General features: G+C 41.0%; 1 protein-coding gene across 2 annotated transcripts in view; it reads right to left on the bottom strand.

Annotated features, from left to right (window-relative positions):
* Window positions 1-2,487: 2,487 nt before the first annotated feature.
* RHEB (Ras homolog, mTORC1 binding) overlaps window positions 2,488-18,453 on the bottom strand; it is a 38,981-nt gene continuing 23,015 nt past the window's right edge. Inside the window, exons 3-8 of one of the 2 annotated variants that reach the window (XM_005527754.2) lie at window positions 16,789-16,856; window positions 13,624-13,706; window positions 9,387-9,443; window positions 9,239-9,286; window positions 8,646-8,727; window positions 2,488-3,502 (exon numbers count right to left, since the gene is read on the bottom strand). In XM_005527754.2, coding sequence (XP_005527811.1) covers window positions 3,410-3,502; window positions 8,646-8,727; window positions 9,239-9,286; window positions 9,387-9,443; window positions 13,624-13,706; window positions 16,789-16,856 — 431 coding nt within the window. In that variant the 3' untranslated portion in view covers window positions 2,488-3,409. The remainder of the gene's footprint in view (window positions 3,503-8,645; window positions 8,728-9,238; window positions 9,287-9,386; window positions 9,444-13,623; window positions 13,707-16,788; window positions 16,857-18,453) is intronic. The other variant, XM_088061891.1, reaches the window with a different exon arrangement.

Below are 18,453 nucleotides of genomic sequence, written 5' to 3'. Positions count from 1 at the left end.
GCTCACCTGCCCCACTGTCTTACTCATCCTCAGCATTTCCAGGCACGGCAGCTTGGAGATGGGCAGCTCCAGCCCTGGGACTCAGGATTATTCACACAGCAAAGCAAGGAGTTGGACAGGGGCACAAACAAGGCAGGAGTCACTTCCAAACCAGGGCACTGTAAATCCACACAAGTCAATGAGAGTTTAACATGACTTAGCATAGTTAATCTTCACATAACCACAGAATGGCTGGGATCAGCAGGCACTCCTGAAGGACACTTGGCCCAACCCCTGTTCAAGCAGGATCACCCAGAGCAGGTTGCTTGGGACCATGTCCAAGTGGCTTTTGAGTATGTCCAAGGTGGAAAACTGGTGGACTGTGCTCAACCTCACAGTAAAAAAATTTTGCTAATTTTCTCAACAGGAAAAGGACCTTTGCCCTTTTACCTTTGCAAATGATCATCCCTGAAGAATAAAGTTATTAAGTCTACATAATTCTTTTCCTAGCCTGGATCAGAGAACTTATACAAGACTGTATAAATTCATCAAGGAAAGTAGCAGTTTGCTACAAAGCATTATTCTGTACCTGTACATAACAGGACTTCCACAACTGCCCAGCCCCTCTCCACCTTCAGGGCTGTCAGGGTGAAAATCCAACCTGTGCCAGCTCAGTACAAGGAAGCACAAGGCTGCCCCACCCTCTGTTAGACTCCAGCTGCTGAAGGTGCCATCCTGAGAAGCCAGGTGAAATCTCTGCAGCCAAGGATGAGGAGGAATTCACTGATCATGCTTGACTACACATTTCAGCAGAACTGCAAGACTATTGCACATGGCTGGTCTTTAGATCTTATTAGCAGAGAAAGGCTTGGACAAGTGGAATAATTTCCATTTTTTACTGGATGAAGCAGAAAGAGGAAGAAGGGAACAACATATGTGGATGAGTTCAATTGTTCAGCTATTATGGAAAATGCAAGAGCAGTACACATCTCTCAGTGCTGAGTACATTAACTGAGCTGGAAGGGACCCAAAAGCCCATCCAGTTCCAACCCCCCTGCCATGGGCAGGTTCACTTTCTGCTAAACCAGGTTGCTCAAAGCCCCATCAATTCTGGCTTTGTGGAGCATCCATAAACTCTGGCCAGCCTGTTCCAGTGTATCACTGCCCTTAAAGAATTTTTTCTATTAATTACTCTAAACCTACTCCCTTGCAGTTTGAAGCCATTTTCCCTTGTCCTATCACTACATAGCCTCGTGAAATGTTCCTTTCAAGTCTCAGAAATTCCCACTACAAATCATCCAGAGAATCTGCTCTTGCCTTTAAGCCCTTTTGGAAAGCCTCACCACTGGAAGGCAGGACCTGAGTTACCCCAGACTGTTAAAACTGCACGTGCCCTTATGCCTCTCCTTTAAAACTCTTAGCAGCTGGCACACCTCAAGAAGCAATGCAGCAACTGGGGTTAGACTGATGCCAGTACACCTGCAGCCAGGTCTTTTTGACAAAAAAACAGAGCAGATGTGGTCACTGAGGTTTGTTTTACTCCAGAATTTCCACCCTGTGACGCAGAACACAACACTGTGTCTGTGATGCAACGCCACAGCCTCGGGTCATGCAACAGCTCATCAGTGCCTGGGATGGATCACACTGAACTGACACACCCCGTGCTGGGCTCCTCCAGCCATGCCCTGCAGCCTCAGCCCTTCCACCAGAGCCAAGCTACCCTCGCTCCAGTGCTGCAGGCTCTTGGGCAGCAAACAGCCCCAGCTTAGTCTGGTTCCCAAGTCAAAGCATGTTTCCCTGAATGAGCTCCCTGCTGAACTCCAGCAATCCATCGTGCATAACAATCATCCAGCTACTCAACCTGTGCTTGGCACAAGGTGTGAGAATTCATAGAAAACAGGGTTTTCAGAAACACTGGGAAATATCCTAAGTGGAGAAAAAGGGCAATTTTTTTTTTACCAGTTACTTTCATGATGACCAAAGAAAATACCGGGCTTTCCTACATACACTGTTGAGAGGTTTAGACCATTTTTTATATCCTATGAGGGAACAAGCACACAAAGAAAATAAAGAACCAAATGCATGATTTCTATCTTTTAGCACAGACTGGAAGGTAAAACTAATTCTGGTTGCAAAAACACTCCAACTTTCCTATGTACTCCTGTCAGAAATTAAGTTTTCAAATGAACACAAAAATGCAGGCTAAACACTTGATTTAATTAGCTGTTCCCCAAGTCAGCCTTGTTTGTTTTTACTGTTTTGGGTTTTATTCCGCTGTTCTATACAAAGTAGGTCAACTGCAAATTTTTTAAATATAGAGTAGTAAGTAGTTTGTTACCAGACTTGAAATATTACGGCTTGCTAAGCCTCCCGTCCAAAAGCCAAGGAAAAGCTTGGAGTTGGTCAGAGAAAGCTGTGCAGGAACCCTGAACTGTGCATGGCCAGGCAGCAGGAGGCCGCTCACCTCTACCAGGAGCACAGGAATTCACAACAAACAGCCCACACTGATTTGTTCAGGACGTGCAATTTATTTTAAATGACATTTTTGTTCTCTTAACAAGTCTACGCTCGTGACCTGAATAAATCCACTCCATCCTGACAGCACTCCCAGTCACAAGTCCACGTGAACAGTCCGTAGCGCAGGAACTCGGGGTGGCTCTGCACACCCTTTACTCAATGGTTACAGAGGAAAAACACAGAGCAGGTTCTGACTGAAACCCAGGACTTCCCTTCCAAATAAAGCTGGCACTTGTCTCTCCTTCCCGTGACTGGGCACAAAGCAAAGCAGAGCTGCTTGGCCACCCTGGAGTTCCAGTAGCAAAATCGTTTGGGATCACTCGCAAACAACTTCCCGAGCAACAGTCAAACAATCCACTGGCTCCAAGGATCTCACGCCTCCTCTTAAGGTCAGCAGGTGAACATTTTTCACAAAAAAAAAACAAAAAAAAAACCTTGATATGGAGTAATCAACAAAAAATTATAAACAGAACATTTAAGGTTTGCAGCTATTTTATTTACAAGTATACATTTAACACAAAGAAACACTGATATCCAAGCCTAGTTAATAGTAGTGTAACAATATGCATCATTTTGATGATTATTCTAACCAACAAACTACACTGAAAAATTAATGCCAGTAAAATTCTTGGTCATAATATTAAGAAATACAATACATAAATTGAAAATATGATTGCTTAAAATTTGAAAATGGAAGTGAAGCCATTTGCACAGGAGTCAGAGTTTAACATAATCTGAAGGGAAAGGCTCCAAACCAACTGTTTATCTTTCAGGTTAACAGAAGAAAAAAAAAATAAAATTAAAAAAAGGAAAAAAAAAAAAAAAAGAAGCATAGTTTATCCTTAAAGATAATGGGCAGTTTTGCTTCTTCAGGTAGAATGTATTCCCAGTGTTTTCAGGTTCTGCAGTGGAATTACATTACTGAGCATGAAGACTTCCCTTGTGAAGCTGCCCCATCGATTTTTTCTGCCTCCAAAATTATCCTCTTAAAAACATCAACGGCAGTCTGCAAAGAGAGAGCACACCATTAGGAGGGAAGGGGGGACTGCCCACTTACTGAAAGAACAACTGAAAAAATGTTAGCAGTTTTACCAACTACATCAGCAGATAAACCCACATCCAATGCTTATTCCAAAAGTGAGGAGGGCAAACACAGTAATTTTGGTTTTAAAGGGAAGTGCAAACCTCTATCCACAGCAATCCTCGGCAGGGAGGGCAGACACAAACTGAGCCAGATTCACAACAGAGCTAATAACTGTAATCACCTCACTTTGCCTGGTGAGCCTGCCCTGGTGACTGACAGCACAGAATGTTTGGATGCTGTGCTGCTCCAGAAAATAAACCAATCCGTTTGCTCTCAGTAATCTTTAAGATAAGGAACAATTACAGAAGGCAGCAGATTTTTCAGGTCTCAACACTGACTTTGCACAGCTCAGTATAAGGGGTGACTTTATTACACTTGATTTTCTCATTGTCCCTATGAGTAAGATCAGTATTAGACACGGTGCAAGGACACAAGGGGAAAGCACAAACTGAACTATCACTAATATTAAGCAATATCCTTTGATAAAGACCTCCTGAGAGAAAAGGGGTTACATTTTAAATAACCTGAGCTGCATGACTAGAGCTTCAATGTGTTCATCTTCAGCTTGGAAATGGTCACCTGACCATCTCAGGCCACCATCTGATTCAACCTCTGGCCATCTACTTCAGGAACTCCAAGCACAGGAAAGTATTTATGTAAAAGCAGTCATGCTAGAAAGAGGATAAAAAGGGAGTTTTGCTGGTTTTAATCAGCAGGCTGAAGAGCACTCTGTGATTTATGGCTACATACTCTGATTTAACAGATGTTTTTCCACCTCCACAAGACATAATTCTTAACTGGATCACTTCCAAATTAATGTCATTGACTGAAGCCCCACAGCAATCTTAACAAGATTAGATTTAATGTTCAAGTTTCCCACATATATACTGTTTGTGCACAGTATGATCTCTGGAACTATTTAAAGTACTTCAGCAGCTGGAAAATAGGGTATTCCTCCATATAATGGAGTTTCCTGCAATCCCAACAGAACCTGACAGAACTGGCTCATTAGTTCAGTAATGATACAACACGTTTCCTGAGCAAATTAAGACTTTAGAAGAACCATGGCCAGGACTGCAGTTGCTATCAAACTGGTTCCACTAATGACAAGTTTCCCTTAATCAAAACCTGGTGGTGCACTGATTTACAAATATACTGCACCATCATTTTCTTAGAGTCAAAATTTTCAATGGTTTCATTTTAACACTCAAGTTCTTTTTGCCCATGTGTCACAGCACCCATTAAAACTCCACAACTTACTCTGTCAACCAAAAAGCTGTACATTCCGTCAAAGATGAGCTGTTTGAAGCACTAAGATGCAGGAGTTCACAGGGTATGTTAATTCATTTCACAGAAAATATGGATTCACTGGGAAGGTTTAATTACCGTCCTACAGTGAACGCCTTGGAATTTGTAATTCAGCTCAAACGTGCTGAAGAGTTTTAGATTGACCCTTTAAACAACACAGGAAGATGTTTTGTGACAAGGAATAAAGGATGCAGCCAGACTTTATATGCATCTGCCTCCATATGGTCCAGATATGGAATGTGGGTCACACGCAGCCCACAGGAAGCCATCTGGCTTTTCCCTCTACCTTTCTCCCAGAGCAAACAGAAGAGATGCCAGCCTGGGCAACACCTGCTGCCCACAGAGCCCAGCAGCAAGCAGGGGACACCAGAGGCTCAGCTGGTGCTGCAGATGTGCCCTCGGTGTGAGCAGGACAGGCAGCTCGGGAGGCAGATTCCCTGCACGGGCAGGAATGTGCTGCCAGGAGCCAGCAGGAGGGTGCAACCACCCAAATCCAGCCCACAGTGCTGGAGTCACCCTTTGGCAAGTGTTTTGTTATTTCAAGGAGGAAACTCTCAGCTGTTCACACTACTGATTTATCCTAGCACAGAAATGGGCACAGGAATTTGAACAATAGCCAGGTAGGTAAAAGACGGATTTTTCTCCCTGTCCTTTGCCATTCCAAACATGTCAGATCCCTGGATTCCAAACTACTCTGAAGCATTTACTAAGCAGTGCATCTTCTGAGCTCCAAGACGAAGCTACCCTTAAAAAAAGAAGCACAACCAAGCAATTATTTTTTAAGAGAGCTCCATTTTGGTAAGAAACAAATTTTTTGCTACTTCCTTGCTCCTTATGCGATTTATCTAACGCATGTTGCACAATTGGATGAACACAATTTAGCTGCTTGTTACTTCCTAAATTCTTCCAGTAGAAGTTGGCTTCCAGCTTCACCTGGGTTTAAGACCACTTTGGATTCTGGCTGTATTTTCAAGAGTGACTTTATTGCACCAGGATTAAGATGAAGCACTCTATTACTGCCTAGATGTCACTGCCTCGGGAATTCCACAAGAAAAAAACTTGAAATTCCTGAAGTTAGCTGAAGCAGTTCAAGATGCCTGGTAATAATTAAGCATCTTAAGAATATGTGACAGTAACAGCCCAGCAGTCATCATAGAGTCTTTTCCATTAAGTGCCAGGACTGCCTTCCCAAAGCCCAGGGATTTCCCTTGATGACTGAAGTGCTGGTGATATGCAGACTCCTCCCAAAGTCCTACCAGGTCACACATGTCTGGAGGAACTGGCACATACTCAAGTTTATCTGACCTTGAGAACGCCTGCCAGCCACTATCATTTATCATCACCGCAGCTTTGATCTTTGCCTCTCTCACTTTCCATCTACTCCAAGTCATGCCACTTCTGGGATGTGTTATCTTTTGATAACTCTTGGCAGAATAGGCAGTTTGTTTAAGTTAATCTATAGAACTATTTTAATTGCCCAGTGTAATTTGGTTATTTATGCTCCATGGACTCTCACAGATGCTCCAAAATGGATTTTTAGAGGGGTTAAAGCAGAAAGGTAGAAAAGAGGGGAAAAAAGCCTTTTTGCTATCAGGGACACACCCCCTCTCCTCACCACTGTGAAGAGCATCATGTACACAACCACTCTCAGACCAGCACACCAGAAATTTTCACATTTCTGCTCCAAATCCTCCAAATACAGATGGGTCTTGGTTTCAGAGAGAATTAACAGATATACCCTCAGTCAAGAAGCTTTGAACTCTCTGCTCAGGTTCCAAATCCCTCATCCCATTTAGCTCATGCCTAAAGCATAAACCAGCTTTCTGTTAAGCAAACAGAAGCTGAAGCACTTTTGGAAGGAGTTTGGAATTAATCTGGATAGTCAAGTTACATTTGCAGTACCAAGCCAGTGCAGGTGATTACTTGGATGAACCTCGATACAGAAAGTGCCAACCAACTTCTTTTTCCAGCAATGTTGGCTTATATAAGGTGAACACTCAGTACCAGGAAAATGACAACACAGCTTGTTACCCAGTTCAAAACAAACCCTTCCCCTCCCAGACCAGACACAGCTTGAGAGTAAGAGAAGATACCCTGTCCTGACAGAAGTCTATGTATCAGCACTTTTAATCCTTTCACATTAGGATTTGGAGGAGAAAACCCAAATGAGTTCAGAAGCGCTACTGCTCCAACTCACAGGGAGGGATGTTACAATGCCTGGTGTCTCCTTCTCCCCCAGCACCTCACAACTCCAGACTCCACACTTGGCTCTCAAAACTCAATCTTCCACCTCTTCAGAGCTGGAGATGTGTGAGAAGACTGAGGCAGCTGTGCCAGTGTTGGGCTCCTTCCCACTTTATTCCACACGTCCCAAGCCTCCAAAGGAAACACGCCAGAGAGCCTGAAGGATGGTCACATGCTGTGGGCACCTGTCTCAGAAGTGACATCTGATCTGCCAGACTTCTGAAGATGGACAAATTTACCAAGTGTATCCAAGTGTATTATATAGCAGGCATGAAGCAGGAATTGTGCTCGGGCACCTGCCTCTAACAACCTGCTCCTAAATGCAGAGGGACGGAATTTACAGCAACCTGCGATCACTGCTCTGAAGGATCCTGCAGAAAGGAAGATCTTTGACAGCCAGAATGCACAGGACTTCTGAATTCTTTTTGTGGGATTTGTCCAGGACTGTCCAGGATTTTGACTATCTGACATACAACTGCCATTCTGATGTCCCTGAAGGGTACATGTTTGATATATAAACTCCAGCTGGGAGCTTAACTTAATACAGGAACACAAATACCTGGCAGTACAGGGGACTTTGTCAGTGCAGCAAGTTAACATACAGGACATAACAAGCATCCTACAAAGCTTGTAGCTTCTTTACAAAAAAAAAACCATGACATTTTTCTCCCTGGTTCAAGAACAGTAAAAACTCCAGAAAAGTTATCAGTAAGATATTTTTCTGCTGGATATGGATTGCTGTGGTGTTACACATTGAGAACATATGCCAAATGAAAGAGAGCAGGCAACAGCTTTGCCTAATCCAGAAGCATTAAACTATTTAAAGGGGTGGAAAAAAAGACCAGACATTTTTAACAGGTTTATTCTTTACACTGTCAATTTAATTTCCTCTGGTATGTATTTGAAGCTCTCCAGAACAGAGAGAAGATATTGAGAAATTTCATGCTTCCATCATGTGCCGTTTTGACAAGGTTAATGCAAGTCTTAGCCAGAAACAGAAATACTGATAAACTAACTCCAAGTGTTCTATATCCCATAGCAAAAAAATAATCCAAGTTTTTCTTTCAGAGAAAAATCCAACTTCACTCAAGTAACTTGTACTATTGTTGACCATAATCAGACAAAATGATTATTCCCCCATTAGAGCGACTCAGCCTGCCCAGCACTTTAAACACGAGGGTTCATCCTCTTATACCACCTCACTGCTCTGCCAGCAGTGACTCCTATTTAAGGTGAAAGACCCTGTTCCACCCACCTCATGGATATGAGTTTGTCACTCAGTGTTCTGATATGTTCAGTGAAGCTGAACTTTCAGTTCTTTCACTTCCTCCTCCCATTGACACTTGCAGGGAAAAATTTGTGTACATATACCTGAGTGCAGACAGCTGTTCTGCTTCCATCTACACAAAATATCTGTACAGTGCATGCAAATATTTTAGCTTCCCTTATTTAGTGAAACTCTGAGTCATCCATTACACTGCTATTTGAATAAAGTGACTCTTAAATCCATTACCTGATTTTCTTTAGCAGAAGATTCCAAGAAAGCTGCATTCCAGGATTCTGCTAAAGCTTTCCCTTCTTCATAGCTGATCACCCTGACCAGAGAAAGAAAAATATCTTTGTTATAACTTGCAGAAGAATTGGAATCTGATATGTTAAAAAATACCTCAGAGTACCAAAGTATTGTAATAGGAATGCCTTGTGAAGTCTGATCCAAAGCATTTGCTTTTGGCTGCTGTCAAATGCACTTCTGGGCCAGGTAAAACTGCTCTGTGACCCAGAAAAGCAGTTGTCCCAAAGTATTGCTTTGTTTTCATAATCTGTAATATCTGGTATTGCTGCTATGACAAATACACTTCTGTTACTTACTTTGAAAAAAACCCAGAGTGTTAAATGACTGTCCCTGGAACCTCACTGCAAAAATCAACATTACAACAGAAGTTCATGGCTCGTAGTTCACATTCTGAACACAATTCCTTTGCCAGTAACTTATTTTGATCTAAAATTTGATTTTAGCTCTGGAAAGCCAAGAATAAACCCAGTGTGCTGCAGCCACAGGAATGCGGGCTGCTGCCTTGCATTTCCCACATTCTGGAGTTCACATACCGTTCCATATGCAGGTCTTTTTTATTTCCAACCAGCATAATGGGTATTCTGTGGAAGAAAGTTCAGAACTTCAGAACAGTTACAGTATACTGAACAAAGCACTAGCAACATGCCTGCAATGAAATGAGATGAAAGTGTCACTACTTACTGGACTTTTCCCACCATATCCAATAACTTGCCATGGATAACTTTTATCACTTCAAAACTGCAAAATAAAGGGATGAAGTCACACATGCACTCTGATGTTTATCCTCAATACCCAATACAAAAGCAATTAAATGCATATGTAGGTTGTGTTTAAAACTTACTCTGTGTATGCACAACTACACAGATGCTGGAATGTGTAACAGCAGCAAACTGGTCCCAGCAGCAGCAGAGACCAGCCTGAGCCTACCCTTACAGCCTCCCCAGTTATGGTATTTGCAGAAATAAATAATATTATCCAGGACTGATGCAGCTAACACAGAATCATCCCAAGTCCCTCCCACCACTCATCTGGTTTGTATCTGCAGTGAGAAATTTAACTGCTGCAGTCCAACAGTCCTGGATGAGTATGTCAAATTAAAGCAAATTGGAAGAAAAAGTAATTAGTTAGGCAAGCTCCATCTTAAAAGAACACATTGTTTTTAATGAACATTTAGTTCATATATTTAATATTAAATAATTAGTACTAATAATAAATAATAATAATTATTAAGTTTATTTATGTAAAAGTCAAAAAGAACTAAAATTCTAATTTTCTATGGAAAGTGTGTAAACTGATCTGCAAGATGGCACTGAAACAGTGATTACTCAAATACTCTGTCTATTCCTCTACCATGTTGGTGAAGTTTGGATGACAGGAGGTAAGAAGAAGTACTATAGAATATCAAGTCAAAAACCTCACTAACAAAATCCACTGCATTTGACATTTACTACTTTTGAGAACAAGCTGTAAGTGGGGTTGAAGAGCAGATGTTGCACTCCTCTGGTTACACTATGGAAAAAATGCTGGTACATGAAATGCACAACTTGGATTTAAGAGAGGCATAAGCTCAGGGATGAGACATGCAACAAGACAACAGAAAAGGGACCAAAACTTTTCCAGTTTCCAAGGTTGTTAGCTACAGGCAGCGCCTTGACTTGTACTGCATTTCAATTAGAACTGAAACTCTTCAAAATAGAGCAGCACTCAAACACACTTCCAGCTCAGAGCAATCAAAGACCTGGTGCCTAAAAACACCATTCAAAGCAGTAAAACTTCTCACTTCTAGAACAATAAACTCTACCACATTTAAGATGGATTTTCTGTCAAGTAGGTAAATTTGTCTGACTCCAGCAATAATATTTGAGACTGTGTGGAACACAATGCTTCTCCATGCTCAGCTAATAGTTTCAGTGTATCCAATCAAGAAAATGAGTCCTTTGTAAACAGAAGCGTGACTTAGTCTGGCACAAATTGCTACTGGTAACTCAAGTAGGATACTACAGATTACACCATGGAAAATGTGGAATCAATGAAAAACGTGGAATCAATGAAAAATGTGGAATCAATGAAAGGACTTTAGGGACACAAGGAGCTTATGCTGAAAAAGTTTTAGTGAAATTCTAGTCTTGAGAACACATCTTGGACGCTCATTATTATTAAGAAAATAAGAGCTGAATGGAGCTTGGCTGTGACAAGTATTGAGAGGCATCGCTACAACTACGTGAACCTGCAAACTGAACAAATAAAAATGCTACCAAAACCCATCTGCTGCAGACCACAAAACTGTTTCTCAGTCTGAAGCAAGGAAAAAGATCTTAGCACCCTATCCACAGGCTAACTGAATCCCTAGGACAGTACAATCAGTTTCCTTTCCACTATTAGGTGTGTTGTTTCCAGCTAAGCCAGAAACACACCACACCGCAAAAACATACCCTAGCGAGTCTTTGCCTGAGGCTCTCATGTACAATGCAGCCAGGAGCTCTTGAACCTGGGCTCTCCATTGCCCCACTTTGGGTGTCTATCTGCTTGTGTAAGATTGTTCACAAACTTCTTTTTTTAGTGAAAATACTACAAATAAAAAGCTGATCCTTGTTAACAAACCAAGGTGGAAACCACTGGAGAAGTGTTATTTAAACTCCAACACAATTCTGACACAGAAACAAGTTGCTAAGAACTGCCAGGAATGAAAGTAGCTTGACCAATTAATGTTCTAGAAAGCCTTCCAAATTAATAATGATGAAAAGAGCAAGGACAAAAAGGAGCAAGGACTGACCAATCCAAAAATAGAACCATCACATCAAGCTGCGAAACTGTGGGATTTGGAGACTGTAAGAGGTCCCTTCCAGTTCTGTCAAGCAAATGGGTTACAGCAAACAACTCAATGTGTGAAATACAAAAAAAACCCACATTACTAGCTGTCAGATAAATGTGTTACACAAAATCATGGAACCTAGCAAGATACAAAATTGGAATTTAATTAAGCTGAACTAGAGCAAAAGCCTTCCAGTAACCTTGCTGCTTAGAGCCTGGGAATACGAAAAATGTAGGGCATTAGCTTTCATTCAAGTCCTATTTAAACTTCCCACTGGAGGTTAGCAGGGAAGCTGGTAACTGAAAAGAGCATTTCTATTAAGTCTGCTGTCAAAGCTCTCACCCAGCTGGATCAATATTTGGATCAATATACACAGTTTGACAGAAGTCAAGACAGGTGATGACTGATCTCATTGTCTGGGCAAGTCATCAAAGCTACCAGAGTTCTGTGGAAGATCTTTCCTATCACCTAAACACTGTCTTGATACAGAACATAAGGAATTGAACAAAACAGGATCATGGACATTTTGAAATTTTAAGGAAGAAATAGCAACAATAATAAAAACTTGGAATAAACTGATCAAGATTAAATACTGATGAAAAGACTTTTGAACTACAGCCTTAAGCTAGTCTGTCCTGTTTGTATTTTTACCATAACTTGGTTTAACTGACTGAATGCTAGCACAGAACACATGTTCATTTCTTCACCTGGTGAGTTCAAGACATCATGAGGCAACAACTGGAGTGGATGAGAAGGAACAAGTCCTTAGGCTGCCAAACAGGGAACAGCACAGAATCCTCTGAGCGATGTACATCGGTTTCAGTCAAAGGCAATTCTGTCCTCACAGCACCCATTTATCAATGATTTTTTGCATTTGCTTTAGGAGTGGAGCATTGTCTACTTAAGGCAGAGAATACTGACTCCTATTTCATACAAGTTACTCAGCACCAACACTGAACCTCTCACTAAAAAACCTCGACCCAACAGAGTTTGAGAGTTTAGCATTTCTAGAAACACAAAAGCCTAACACGTGCTTGCCCTTCTCTACTTCAGAACTGGAGATGAAAACCAAGAATGAACAACTGTGAAATGTGTTCAACATTAAAGAACTTGCAAGCAGCAGAAGTTTATAGCCAGACTGTATCCTTCCTTTGAGAAGGAAAAAGAGCCAACAGGCAAGTTGCTTTACCTGTATTTTATGATAGTCTATCAAAGAGCTTGAAATGACCAGCTTTGTTTGATTCAGATGAAAATATATGAAACACTTCAGCACTTGTAAAAAGCTCATCAGCTGCCTTGAAAGTAGAAGGGAAACATCAACTTCTCTTGTACTTGCTGAGACTGAAAGGTCTAAGGTCTTAATCACTTTCTTTAAACAAAAATTTCAGAAAATATTCAGCTGACCTAATAAAGATGCTGTACAATATTAGAAAATCAACACCTATTCAAGAATAAGCAGTATTTAAACAAAACAAGATGACCAGAGGAATGGAGGAAATAACAGAAGATGACAAAGCCACACAAGCTTGATGTGTCTTGCATGACTCCAGGTACGATGCACTCTGGGACAACCTTCAGGGAGGATTATTTGCAGCAGCATGCCAAGAGAAGATCTACAGTCCAAAGTCATCAATTGCTGTTTATATGAATATTTCTATAGTTAATCAGGACAATTCAATACAAGAAGTCAAAGGAATTTCAGGTACTGTAAAAAGCCACAAGGCTGAAGGAATGATCTAGCAACTAATTGAGCACTTCACACAAGTGTACTGTGCCCTTCAGCTTCGTATTTATGTCTGCCCTTGTATCTGATGCAAGAGCAATGAACTCTACTTATTTCTGAAATGATCCTTTGTACTTTTACTTACACCTCAAAACAATGTAGTTTAAGACTGTCTCATTTCTTACATGGTACCTACCACATTAGCCTGCAAAGTTTCCTAGAGATTTGGGTCTGAAGGGACATTTCTGGAAAAACATTAATATTCACTCCTACTATACTTCCAAGGGAGCAAGATTAATTGAAATAATCACACAAAAAATAGCAGAGGCAGGACCTAAACCCAGAAAATATTTAAAGAGAAGAACACAATAGATTTTTATTACCTTTTTATTGACGTGACTGAATAAACAAGAATGTAGCCATTGATGTCTATGGAGTACGTCTGAGGAAATATGGAGTATTCATCCTGTGGAAGGAATATTGCATTTAAAATTAAGGGTGCCACAGTTCAGACCTTGATGCCATCAGATCACCATCAGGTAAATTGGTCATATCTCTAAGACATTTTGTATAGGTAGAATTTTAAGAATTCTTTCATCATAATGTCACATGTGGCATCTTTACCAAACCAAGTGAAAGCTGTAAGTCCATCTGTATACTCTACAGTTTAATCTACAGCTTTTATGGTTTATTCCCTCTAAGACTATGGATGAGCTGAAGCTCTTCCCAATCCTCTTATCCTGCTTAATTATCCCTTTGTATTAGGACAAAACATCCACTCCGTCCCACCACTAATTAGCAATTATGCCTCTTATCTTGCTGGTGATACATTTCAAAATCTTAATTCCAACAGCTGACAACAGGATTTAGCAGTTTGTAATTTCAAGTGACACTGATCACATCTGAATTACCTAAGGAATCTGGTAAGAAGTGAGTAATTGTGGCTTACTAACTAATGCTTATCAAATGCAAAAAATACAGTTATCAGTCGCTTTATGACAACTGAAAGTTACAATATAGGACAAGTGTTTACATAAATAAAAAAACAGGCAAAACCACCAGAAACTTTACTCAATGAATTTATTACCCCTCTAGAAAAGGACTGACCAAATAGGCAAACAAAACAGACTGACATATTGCAGGTAAAGCAACACAAATACTATGGCTTCAATGTTAAAAACCTGTTCCAACAGATATTCCCAGGAAACTTTTCCATTTTGACAAGAGCCATACTTCCTAATGTATGAGTTCTCAGATTGTTAAACCTATGCTTTGGAAGATGTTAATTTTAGCTGAAGATCAAATAACCTCTCTGTTATTGTCATGGCTGAACAGATGGAGCAGTGCAATCACACAGCTTAAATCTAGACAGCCAAAAGGAATCAAACTTCCCTTACTGGCAGAAGAGGAAAAACTCTTTATAAATCAACTTCACAGATCCAGCCAAAAAAAGTTTGAAAGAATAACACTTGGCAAAAGCTGCCCTCATCTGCCTTTATTGCTACACACTGAGGGCAGCCCTCCCCCATCTCCTCTGAAATGCCAAAGTGCCACTCCAGTTGGATGTGATGTCCCAAAGTCAATACAGAAGGGATCCGAGCTAAGTCTGTGTAAAAAAGGTGAAAGTGCAACTCTGTAGTGGCTTGACTTTACCTGGAATTTCCCAGGACTGCCCCAGCTGGAATTTGGTGTTAGGTAAGATTTCCTTTTACACCCCTCTTCTGTGACCCTGTATCAAGCCCCCTGTTGAACTGTACTGCACAAAGCTCAGTAAATAACCAGGAAAATAAAGAGGCACAAGACAGAGGAGGAATACCAAGAAAAATAAGTGCCATGATCTCAACTGTTCCTAATTCACGACTTTATTTTTAGCTTTTTAGGAGATGGAAGGAAAGCTGCTATGCTCACTGCAACTTATGGGTCAAATTAAGAAATTTGTCAAGTGATAAAATAATGTTGCTACAATTTTTCAAGCCATAGCCAGGTTTTCAAAAGTTTGTAACAAATCTGCAATACAATTCTTGCTGTGCTGTATACGTATGAGGACTCCCTATGGGCCATTAAGCAAGAAAGACTTGAGAACTAAATCTGTCCAAGCCACGCCCTCCATAACCCAACATCATCTCTCCCCTCTAACCCTGTGTGCCAGAAATCAAAGTTCAAATTGTTCCATGAAGAATTAAATCTGAAAATAACCACAGGCTGGAAAAAAAGTTGTTTAGGTTCCACAATACTGTATAACTTTAAATCAATCCTCAGCAATACAGGTATGTTAGTGGTGAGTCACATTGCCTTCCCAGAAGGCAATTTCCTCCTCAAAAAGGAATTTTTCTTTTATCACTATGCTACACAATTGGAGCTGTAACGCAAGTGCACTTACAATGGCAGTGAGTGACACCTATGGAGCTCATTCTGCTGCTCACACTCCTCAGCCTGCCCCTCTCTCACCCTCTCCTCCGCAGAGCATTCCCCATCCAGCAATCCTGCTCCAGGACATGTGGCTGGTGGTGTGCTCAGACACCTCTGAGTGATTACACATGTTGCTGATAAGCACCAAGGGCTGACACCATATAAATACAGCACAACTATTCCCCAGTCACACAGCTCTCTTCCAAGAAAGCAATCAAACATACCTAGAAAGCTCCAACCCCTCTAAAGAGTCTCTCAGTTATGAGCAGGCATCCTGCAGCTTTAAAGCTTTAAGTACTGGCAGAGTATTTTACAACACTAACATTGTTTAACACTACTGATGGTTTGGAAAAACCCAAAGGCATAGTATGAGATCATGGAATGCAAAAGCATGTAAGCAAAAAAAAAAAACTTAGGATAAAAATACAGGGGTTTAGTGGTCCCTGATGAGGTTTTTTTCCCCTAATATAGTCTCTCAAAAAGTGCAGCACTCTCGTGCATGGGTTCAGCCAAGCAACACTGTGTAATGAACACCTGTACCTGCAAATAATGACCACCTGCACTTCCCAAAGCTCCCCAGCACACTGCAGGACACCTGCTCCCTGTCATTATGTGGAGCTCGGACACACACGTGAACCATCATGTTAAAATGCAGACAAACTGCAGCAGTTTATTGGTAACTCAGTAAGTACCACCTACATGAATCTGTCTGCTCCCCATGACTGCTCCATGGATACAAGTCATGGTAGTGTAGCTGGAGCAGACAAATACAAAAAAGCCAGGAAAAATTTCCCCATGGTTTACTGAAGCGCCATTTTTCATCTAAAGCAACACTGCTCATTTACTCACTAAATATCACACAAGCTACTGAAGAACTTTTAGGACATCAGAGTTAAGGTAGTGTCCGCTTCCCTTTTTTAAGCACTCATTCAATAGATAGGGAAAAAAAAACAACCCAGTAACAAAACATGAACCAAAACCTTTAAACACTACAGAAAAAGTTCTTTAGTGTCTAAATAAGTCAGGATCATTTTTAACTTTCACCTCTGAATGCACAGTCACTACCAACTTAGCTCAACAGGAGCATGAATACCTGTTGTCATAACTAGGAATAAAGATTCAAAGAAAGATTAACTTACCTGGCCAGCAGTGTCAACCAGCTGAAGATGATATTCTTGGCCATTTACTGTGATCAGTTTTGTAAAAGCTAGAACAAACAAGAAACACATAAACAGGTCAGAATTACACACAAGGAAGAGATTAGAAGTCACTTGTCCATGACAAGTCCATCAGCCAAAGCATGAAGAAAATCCATCCATTTTTGTCCATCAGCCAAAGCATGAAGAAAAAGACCTCCAGTTAGAGGTTTTTAAGTAGCAATAAAAGGTTGATCAGGCACTGTACTTTTAACTAGTCTATTGCAGATAGAAAAACTCAGAAATTTAAGATTTGAAATTTCAGATGATTTTCACACTGGATGCAGCAGCTTCTTCTTTGCTCTCTTAAAAAGAAAGAGGGAATAAGATGAATAAAAAGGGGGATTTCCATGCATTTTTACAAGATCCAGACAACCATAATTTGTGGTAACACAAGACACTTAAATTCAGTTGGCATCAAAGCTAAGTTTGAACTTATTATAGGATCTTTTCCTTGCTTTCCAAGCAGTTTAGCAAGATAAATTTCCTAAATGTAAATACCATGAAGTAAGTGATCTGGACTGAAAAAAGGAAAAATCTTTGGGGGCTAAAACACACAGAGAACTTACGATTATATTAAACCTAAATTATGACAATTAGCTAAGTTCACCATGTTGCTTTCACATTTGCTGTAGCTACTAGCCTATGCAGTCCCCAGTCACGAAGTACATTCAGTTCCTAGAGAATTGCGGCTCTTCATTGGATTCATGAAATGCCAATGCGCTGTGAGCTGAGGAATCTTACTCAGTGTTTGTGTTATGCAACTGCAAAAGCAAACAGTGGCACAGCTCTTGCAGGAATAATGGCCCAACCAGAGCACAAAAACTTGGCTCTGGACGTCTCGTGTGGCCTTCAAGACACACTCCAGATGGCATTGCTGGGCACTACTGATACACTGAGTAAAGTCTGTGTTACCCTCTAGTTGGGGTGGTTTTCCCAGCTAATAACAGTCCTCAGAAACTTCATCTGTCACTGCAGGGATGAGCAGAGAAAGACAGTCAGATGAACAGGGCACTTAGGTGAGCTGAGTTGGACAACAGCTTCCCAAAGCTGCACAGCTGAACGTTCCTGACCCCGCTGTGCAGTCCTTGCCCACGCCTGAAGTTGATGGAGTTGGCCAACTTTCCTCCTCCCAGCCAAAGCTCGTCGCTCTGTCAAGTCCCCACAATGTGAGCATTATCTTGAATAAGTGGGCTGAAATAGCTGAAACTGGAGGTTTCAACCCACCTCATAAATCCAATCCTTGAAAAAAAGGAGCAATTCAAACAGCAAAGCCAAGTTAAATGTCTAAATTAAAGCTAAGTGTCTAAATCAATAGCGTAAAGTGTACCTGTAGTTTCCATTACAAGACCAGCAAATGACATTTGAAATGGAGCCTCAAAGAGAGCTCCTGCCTTACCCTGGTTATCACCTAAGATAGCTGCTTTAGCACATGTGCTGCCCTCAAATCAGTCTGGATAATGTTGTTATCACTGCACAAAAGTTTTAGGTTATGAAACACAGATCTACAACAGCTCTTTGGCTTGGATGGATGCTGTGATGAGGACAAACTGTTCGAACAGATGTTAGCAGGCAGCATTGCTACATACAATATCACTGCTTGGAGTC

This window comes from Pseudopodoces humilis, chromosome 1, assembly GCF_049639895.1.
Source record: "Pseudopodoces humilis isolate 2021_Gansu_Grassland_sample_001 chromosome 1, ASM4963989v1, whole genome shotgun sequence".
NCBI classification, from domain to species: Eukaryota; Metazoa; Chordata; class Aves; order Passeriformes; family Paridae; genus Pseudopodoces; species Pseudopodoces humilis.
Note: the sequence above shows the minus strand (reverse complement) of the source record. Positions and strands in the feature narration are given on the sequence as shown.